Raw genomic sequence first — 9,300 nt, forward strand, 5'->3', positions numbered from 1 at the left:
CTATCAGCCAGTAGTAAACCATTGGGTAAGTTACTGGCCCAATGACTAAAAAGCCTTTACAATTTGATCCTAGTATGTGTTCTTGCAAATTCACTCATTACATTTTTGTAGAAAAAATGGTCTCGTGTTATTTGTTTGGGTCATGTCCTTTAGTAGTGAAAGCCACAGATGAAGAATATACACACACAGCCAAAAGGCGCATCTCTTTATTACTCTACACAGGTCTCGCTTTCCAGATTTATGGATTGTTTCCTTGTTCTTGGAATAATGGGATAGATGAATAAAAACTCCACTTTTGAGACCCATGCTCCATTCCCCTTTACTTCTCCCTTCCGGATCTTCTTTGTTCTTCCCTGTCTTTTAGATCTTTCCTCATATGAACGTCCCCTGTGGTGTCATTCTCTTACTTCCCCTTCCTCATTATCCACTCTCCTTCCTACCTCATGGCCTGTGATCATTTTCCTATTATGTCATTAAAAAAAAATGAACCTGATTCTCAAAGTGAGCCCGTATCATTAAGAGTTATGAAACACTGGCCGGTTGGCCCAGTTGGTTGTCGGATGGTGCTAATGAGATCCAGGTCAGGGGTACGTCCCCATATGGGACTGTTAGTTTTTCCTTTGTTTAATGGCCTCAGACTGCACCTCTGGCTTTGACCAGCTCTCTCATAAATGTATTCGAGTGGTCAAAAAGGAGTGTGGGTAGATGTGTACAAATCCAGTCAAGCTATTGGAAAACTCATACGAAGTTTGCTCCCAGTGGATATTCAAGTCAACAAATGTTTAGTATTGGTGCTGGTGCTGGACAGAATATAAACATAAATGAGTCGCATTTCCTGGGCTAAGAAAGCTTATCCTTTCTTGGCTGAGAGCCTGCAAATGACTAAATATAAGGCAGGATGAAAATATGTCTGGAATAGCGGTTTGGCAAGTGGTATAGACACACAAAGGACAGAACAGTGAAGTCTGATGGGGGAATCTGGGAAGGTTTTATGGAAGAGATGACAGTCGAAGGGGATAGGATTTTCCTCACTAGAAAATACATATTAAAATAGAAACATTATATTTCAGATCTCATCTTTTATGCATAGGATATTATTGAAAGAGCAGGAAAGGATGGAGGTATACACAGGGAAAAAGGATATTCATTTAACAAATGCTTACTGACCACTTGCTTTGTGCCTGCACCTATGCTGGGCATCAGGAATTCGGGAATAATTCCGACATGGTAACAACCCTAGAGGGGCTCACCATCTTCTGAGGGAGATAGACAAATAAATAGTCACAATCCAATGTGGGAAGTTCTACACTTGAGGTAGACACCTGAAGAAGACCTCCTTAGCTTGCTTTTAAAGAGCTTAAGGATGTGGCAAACATCACTAACTGATTATGGCACCATTTCCCACTGGGTCCAGACTCCTTGATGGAAGACAGCTCTAGATGGTCACATTTTATATCTTCCCCAGTTACAGCCAGTTTGTCCAGGATTGGACACACAGTTAACTTACGGGTACAAATAGATAAGGAAGGCAAATCAGATTCTCTGTCTCTGAGAAGTGTGAACTAGGAAATGGCAAGAAAGCAGCAGTAGGAGTGTTGAAGCAGAAGGGGTGTTGGAAGAGTTACGAGGGAGCAGAAGCTGTGGGCAGAGATGTGTAGAACAGGGGAGAGAATAAAGCGGTTAGAATTGGTAGTAAGGCAAATAGGAGCAAAAACATGTAAGAAAGAGACCAGGCAGATCTTGAGACACACGAGAGAAAGGGTATGGTCTCTAGATAAATCCCTAGGTTTCTTGTTCCCGTTCCCATTCATACAGATATATCCCATTCCGGTTCCCGTTTCCATTCACATGGATGTTTCTCATGGCAAAACCCCTTTTTCTCAAGGTCTCAGTGAGACTCCGGTCCTTTCACCCCAAAGGACTTAACCTGAATCACCAAGTTAGGACCCATTGGAGAGGACTCAACAACTTGGGTAGGTTTGAAATATCCAAAGGCAGTTAGAAGATAGACACTCTTCACTTGGGGCAATGAACTTGTACACATGGGTGTGTGATGAATTCTTTCCCCTTATGATTTTTACAGTTTAATATCACTGCTATTTTTCCTCCTTGTGATTGGCCTCCATTTAACAAGAGGCATGCATGAGAATCGTTAGGTGTTTGCTTCCTGTCCCTGTCACATCACTGGTATGGCACACAGTCCACTGCCCCACGGTTATCTGTATACATGCCATCTCCTTTTTCCACTGGGAGTTCCTGGAGGGCAGGGTCAGGTCTTTTCTGCTCTGTGTCTCTAATACCCAAATCAAGCTGGACTCAGAGTAGTGACTCAGGAATTATTTGCTGAATGAAGTATGGGTGGTATCCGGTTATGTGAATTTCAAGGTACTCTCAAAGTTCTTTTTATATGTATATTACAGTTTGATGGAATGGCCATGACCTCTTTTTGCAAATGCACATATACCCTTCTCCCCCAACAACCACTTTCCTCAAAAAAAAAAGGAAAATGAAGACTTCCTCTTGTCTGTTATGTTAAGAGAATCTCTGAACAGTGACTGACCATCCTCACACTGAGGTGAGCAGCCTCTCTGGCAAATGTTGCTGGACAAACAGTGGGCCAACAGCAGCTACCCTTTCCATCTCCTAAAGTAGTCTGGTACCAGGGCTGCCTCAGGCCGGGGGCTAGTTCAGTGCCCTCCCAGGAGGCTACGAGAAGCTCAAGGAGTCTGGATTCTGGAGAACCATGTTGCCAAACCACTCACTCCAGTGCAGGCCTTGGAGATAGTCATCAGGATCCCGAACTTCCCTGAGCATCTTTTGTCTGCTACACATAGGCAGACGTCTGGGCCTAGACAGTCATTCTCCTTGTCTCTCTCTTTGTTTCTCTCAGTCCTGTTCTGCTCTCTGCCTGGTCCTTATTTCTCCCAAGCTTCCTTTCTCTATTCGTTTTGTTCTGTCAGTCTCTCTGTTATGTGAGGATGTTTTATCGAATATCAGGTGTTCCTTTTTTACTTTTAGTACATTTTTTCTTAAACTTTTCTTTTAAATAGAACTGTAGTACATATATAGGAAAGTGCACAGAAGACAGATGTGTATGTAGCTCTGTGAATTTCTCACAAAGCAAATGCCCACTTTACCTCACCAGATAAGTCTCGGGTCAAACATCACTCTCTCCCAAAGCCAGGTGCTGCCCTCCTGGCTTGGGACCCTTTGCTGTAGCTCTGCGCCCCAGCACCCATTCCCGTTCCCTTTCCTGATACTCCGTATACTTACGATCCTGTTCTCTACTTGTCTCCAACTGGGCTGTGCTCTCCGTGGAGTCAAGGACTGTCAGCCTTGTTCACTGCTTTTTCCTCAGCCCACGCACAGAGCCTAGCACGTAGTAAGTGCTGAATAAGTATTTGAATGAGTGGCAGGGTGGGGAGAGAAGGGAAAAAAGGAAGTGAGAAAAAGAAAATTGTTTCCTGTTTTCAGGGAAGACAAACTCAGAAAATAGGTCATTCATCTTATGAAAGTGTCTACAGGAAGCGTAGGACATTGTGGCCACCCAAGGAAGAACTTTCAGTCCTTTGAGCTAGGATTTGCTTTTTTGCTTTTTGGTTTTGAGCTGAGTTTTCACATGCAAATAGGAATATGTTTCTTGGGAAAAGTGGACCTTGCTGAGGGAACATGTACCTGGGCAGCGGCACAGCGGGATGTGAAAGCACCTTGGCTTGCTCAGGCTGGGCCACGGTCAGGGCTGGCGAGGCAAGTAGTGGGAGGTGGGCCTGGAAAGGAGGGTAATGAGGGAGTCTCTGAGCAGCAGCCCAGTCTGGCCTGGATCCAGACTGTGGACAAAGACCCAGACCTGTCCTGCTTTGATTAGGTCTGTGACTTCAGGAGGGCTTGGGCCTGAGCTGGACCACCCCAGAATTGCCGCAGGTCCCATCCGCTAGGGCCACTCTGCTTAGCTGGCCCCGTGGACGTCCCTTCAAACTCAACTGGTCTCTCCAAAAGTAAGGGGCAGTTAGTATGGTGAAAGGAGAGGATCATGAACTTTGGGGTCAGGGGTGCCAGGTCAGAGTCCCGGCTCTGCCTCTTAGTTGTGAGACCTTGAACCTTTCTTTACCCTTGAACCTATTTCCTCATCTGTAAAATGAGGTAACAGGAGTTGTGAGCATTAAATGTGAAAAGTGATTTATAAACTGTTCTACACACATATCAGGACCCAGACCCGGTGTTTCTAAAATGTTGTAAGGGGTTAAAAGGCACTTTAAAAAACAAACCAAAAAAAGTATAAACTGTTATACTGATTTATTATCCTTGGTCTTCGTTTCCTGGTTGGTAAAGTACAGGGCCCAGTACCCGTTGCTTAGTTCAGGCCAGTTTCCTGTTATAATGGCAAATATTACCACCCGGCAGGGGTTGTGAATGAGGTCCCTGTCACAAAGCACATGGCCTTGTTCCTTAATTGCTAGGGTGGAATTAATTTGCTCTTCCTGTTTCTCTTGTGACAGGAAGTAGATGTCCTTGAATTTCAGTTGATTAATGGAGGCCTCTGAGCAGAGTGCTCCAGCCTCTCTTGCTTTTAATCCTTATGCAATGCAAGGCCCTAATTTGATAATTTTGCTGTTTTTTAGATGGATCACCTACTGGTTGAAAATATTGAGCGGGAAACGTTTCATCTCTGCTCCCGCCTCATTAATGGGCCGTACCGGCGGACGGTGAGAGCCCTGGTCTTCACATTAAAGCACCGAGCTGAAATCCGGGCTCAGGTGAAGAACGGCTCGCTGCCAGTCGGCACGTTTGTACAGAACCACAAAAAATGACCCGAGGATGGTTCCAAAGCTGGGCTGGGCAGAAAGCAAAATGGGCCTCTCTCTGCCATTCAAAGACTCTTTTGAGTTTGGGTGATGGCTGCTGCTGGTGGTGCTAAATTTTCCCATGGTGCCATTCCTTCAGACAGAGGATGCGGAGAGCCCCGGGAGCCAGGCCTGCGGGAGATGCTTCATTAGCTGTATGCACTTGCGCTGCCTCACGGGACGTGCGCTGGCTGTCACTAGGAAGCGCGGTATGGTTGCCATCACCCAACCCAGTGAAAGGGTGACAGATTTCACTGTGAGTGCGCCAAGGACACCTCTAAACTTCCCCCATGTCAGGCAGATGAAGTTACTACTTTATTTCGCCACCCTGCAGGTAACTGAAACTCAATTACTGTGGCTGCACACTCAGTTCCATCCCCCTGAGTTTAGATAGCTCTGGTGCCTCTCAGAACTCCCCTGTCTGTTCTCTTTGCTCTACCCCGGGGGTGAGCCTGCTGGAGCCAGCCAACTACCCCTTCTTTCCAGAACTCACTTATCTGAACATTTCAGCTCTCCCTGGAAGACCTTCTGCATTGGTCTCCAGAGCCCCCATGCTGAGGCTTCTAATGAGGAACTGGCCTGAAGCGTCCCCCTACCTTGGGGTTTATTTGAATACGCTGGCTCTTGGTTTAGGGCTCCGTAGAAGATACATAATGAAATTTCTCTTGAAATGAATTACCACAGTAGAAAAAAACACATCTATATTCTGAAATGAAATGCTTCTGTACAGGCCTGCTTGAACAATTACATAAATGAGATTTGCTCTTTTAAAGTCATAATAAACTGGGACTTTTTTTTTGCCTAAAACAAAAGGTATGGCCTGTTCATTGAAAAGTATTTGGGGTTGAGAAAGGGGACAGTTGGTGAAAATAAAGAATGACTGGATGAGAATTTGAGGAAGATAGCAATACCCAAGGAAAGCTTTTTAGGTTAGGGCAGACGAGAGCATGTTTATAATCTGAAGAGAAGGAGCCAATAGAAAGGAAGAGATTAAACTGTTTAAAAAGAGGGGCTAAATTCAAAAGCAAGGAGAAAAGAGCAGGGCCTAATGTCTACCTTCTAAGTGCTAGAGACCATTCCTAAGCTAATTTGTTAGCATTTACATTGATGTTTATGTGTAGGGTCTTAAAAATCCTGTTTAACCTTCTCATTGTTGCGTTAGTAAATATTGTTTCAGTTTTTTAGATTTCTTCATTTATTTAGCACTTATTTACTGAGCACCACTCCTCGGGGCACTGTGGGACCGACCGAGCGGTAGCAGCAGATGAGACCCTGAGGCTCACCAGGCAGAAGTGTCTTGCTCAGTTCCCCACTGCTAATAACTGTTGGAGCTAGAATAATAATCGAGCACTTAACCACGGGCTCGGCACTGTGATAGACATTTAAAAAACTCCTAACAGGGGCGCCTGGGTGGCGCAGTTGGTTAAGCGTCCGACTTCAGCCAGGTCACGATCTCGCAGTCCGTGAGTTCGAGCCCCGCGTCGGGCTCTGGGCTGATGGCTCAGAGCCTGGAGCCTGTTTCTGATTCTGTGTCTCCCTCTCTCTCTGCCCCTCCCCCGTTCATGCTCTGTCTCTCTCTGTCCCAAAAATAAATAAACGTTGGAAAAAAAAAATTAAAAAAAAAAAAAAAAAAAATAAATAAATAAATAAAATAAAAATAAAAAACTCCTAACAAACCAAATAAAAAAGTAAAACTAATAAACTAATACCTAATTAAAGATGAGGAAAGTGAGGCTCAGAAGGGCTGGTAACTTACTCGGGGTTGCACACAGATGGTGAATGGCAGGTTCAAGATCCAAAACTGAAGTCTACTTGATATAGATGGTCTTCCTGGTTGATTTCGTCCACACATGCCCTTAGGCATTTCGTATATGCCGGTGACTCTCCAGTTTGTGTCTTCAGACCCCTGAGCTTCAGACAGAATCTCCTGGATGCGCATCTCAGAGGTAACATGTCTTCTTGTACTTGGCATTACTGGCACGTTAGCCAGGAGCCTGGGGGTCAGCCTAAGCTCTTCATCCCCTCACCCCCCCTCACCCCCCACCCACCCAACCAAATCCTGATGGTTTTACTTCTCACCTAGGTTTACAGTCTCTTGTCTCTCCTCCATATTTAGCACAACTTCAGGACTTTATCCTCTCTTTCCCAGGTGATCACCTGCCCCGCTAACTGATCCCTCTGCCTCTTCAAATTGGCCTCTCTGCGCTAGAAACAAAGTGACATAACCAAAACTGGAAATCCCACTGTGTCACTCCCCCTTGGAGCATTTTCACATGTGAGCGTTTTCTCTCTCTGGAATGCTACTCTCTCTCTAATTCCCTCCCCTGCCCCTTCTGTAATACCCTGTTCTATATACATACTCACATGTTCTCTGGGTATCCCCACTCGATTGGAACCTCCTTCAGAAGTCCTGCCAGAAGTCAGAAGTCCTGTCTTACTCCTCTGGGTATCTTCAATCCTTAGAACAGTGCTTGTCCCATAGAAATACCCAATACGTACTTGTGGAATTAACGGATATCCAGGTACCTCCACCTTTGTTCCCCTTAGAGTCTATTATCCGCTAGGGTAGGTAGAGTGAACCTTTGAAAATGTAAAACAAATCATGTATTTACTCTGCTCAAAACCTAGTGGCTTCCCTCTCAGAGCAAAATTCCAAGCTCTTCCAATGTCCTCCCAGGCCCAACGTGATGTGGATCCTGGCCGCCTCTTTGACCTCACTTCGTAACATTCTCTCCCTTTCTTACACCTGTGTGGTCCTACTGGCTCCCTTCCTGTTCTGAACACACACATCAGACATGTTCCTACCTCAGGGCCTTTGCACTTAAACTCTTGCGCTGATTACAATGCTCTTTTTATAGATACTTGCGTGTTCCTGTTTTCACTTGATTTGGGTCTCTGTTTGCCTTATCAGAAAGGCCTTCACTGACTCCCCTAAACAAAACAGCACTCTCTCCCAATCATTTTTTAATACTCTACCTTGCTTTATTTTTGTTCAGAGTATTCATCCCCTTCCTTGATACAGTTTATTATTTCTTTATTGCCTATCACCCCACCTCCTATAAGAATTTAAGCTTCTTTTTTTTTTTTTTTTTAATGTTTATTTATATTTGAGACAGAGAGAGAGCATGAGCAGGGGAGGGGAAGAGAGAGGGGGAGTCAGAGGATCTTAAGCAGGCTCTGCGCCGACACAGCCCGATGTGGGACTTGAACCCACAAACCGTGAGATGACCTGAGCCAAAGTCAGGTGCTCAACTGACCGAGCCACCCAGACGCCCCAAGAATTTAAGCTTCTTGATAGCAAGAGTCTTTGTTTTTGTTCCTACTATACCTCCAGCACCTAGAACAGAGGCTGGCACAAACTTCGTCTCCATAACTGTTTATTGAATAATTGAATGGCCAGTTGTAGGCATACAGGAAAGTCATCTCATCCAATCAGGGAATGCTTCCTGGGGGAGGTGACAACCTGTGTGCAGTCTGAAAGGGCAGAAGTAGGTAATTGGGTGGTTGAGGTGTATGCCTGGCAGAGAAAGCAGAGTATGGAAAGCCCCGCAACTGTGATCCCTAGGGGGTGATTGGTATAGCTGGCGTAGAGAACACATGCAGGAGAGTACCTGGGGATGAGGCCGGATGGGAGGGCAAGGACCAGGACAAATCTGAAGGGTCTTGAGCACAAAATGAAGAGGTTTGGACTGATTGCAAGCAGGAACTAGTTAGTTTCTTATTACCGGGCTGTGTGGAAGAGAAGCTAGAGCAGGGAGAGCTGGGCAGGAAGAGGAAGCTTCATTTATAAATATCCAAAGAGTTCCGCTAACTTAGGAACCCAGAGTAAGTTGAAAACAAATTGCTGTCTAGCTGAAAGGCTTCAGTGGTGATAGTTAGAAAGTGAAATGATTGCAGAGATGTGCTTTGGAGATTTGGAAGGCAGGCTGTGTTATTTGTGGCTGTTTTCTCCTTGATGCATGTGCAGAATTTCCATGCATGGTAATGGAGCTATTCTGAGTGCTTGCCAAAGGGAAGGAGGCTCACAGACACCCATGTACCCTTGTCCACCCACAGAGAAGCACCTCTGAGCTCCAGCCTGTTACAAGTGAAAGGGACAGCTCCTGAAAAGGGGTGAGAGAGGTCCCTAGGACTCTGAGTTACCTGTAAGTCTACGCATGAATATGTCCTACTTGCTGTAGGAAATTAGGAAATTAAGTACCATTAGAGTCTGCTCCACTAGTTTATTGGTCCTTTTTTGGTGGTTGAATCGGAGGTCCTGGGACCTTGGGTAGGGACTGGGTCTTTTCATTCATTTGCTCAATGAACAGATGTTGCCCATCTACTGTGTGCCCATGACTGGACTGGCACTGGGGAAACCGCAATAAATGAGATATAATTTCTACCTTTGGGGAGCTCTTAGTCTGGTGGCGACACAGACACATAGGTAAATAATTATACACATATATATACATGTATA

At 45.2% G+C, this 9,300-nt stretch overlaps 1 protein-coding gene across 2 annotated transcripts in view; it reads left to right on the forward strand.

Annotated features, from left to right (window-relative positions):
• The window catches only part of TCEANC2 (transcription elongation factor A N-terminal and central domain containing 2), a 36,347-nt gene extending 30,322 nt beyond the window's left edge, over positions 1-6,025 (forward strand). The window contains exons 5-6 of one of the 2 annotated variants that reach the window (XM_045477508.1): positions 1,886-1,973; positions 4,620-4,798. In XM_045477508.1, the coding sequence (XP_045333464.1) occupies positions 1,886-1,973; positions 4,620-4,639 (108 nt within the window). In that variant the 3' untranslated portion in view covers positions 4,640-4,798. Of the gene's footprint in view, positions 1-1,885; positions 1,974-4,619 lie in introns of both variants that reach the window. The other variant, XM_045477507.1, reaches the window with a different exon arrangement.
• Positions 6,026-9,300: the final 3,275 nt, after the last annotated feature.

Source organism: Leopardus geoffroyi, chromosome C1 (assembly GCF_018350155.1).
Source record: "Leopardus geoffroyi isolate Oge1 chromosome C1, O.geoffroyi_Oge1_pat1.0, whole genome shotgun sequence".
NCBI lineage: Eukaryota > Metazoa > Chordata > Mammalia > Carnivora > Felidae > Leopardus > Leopardus geoffroyi.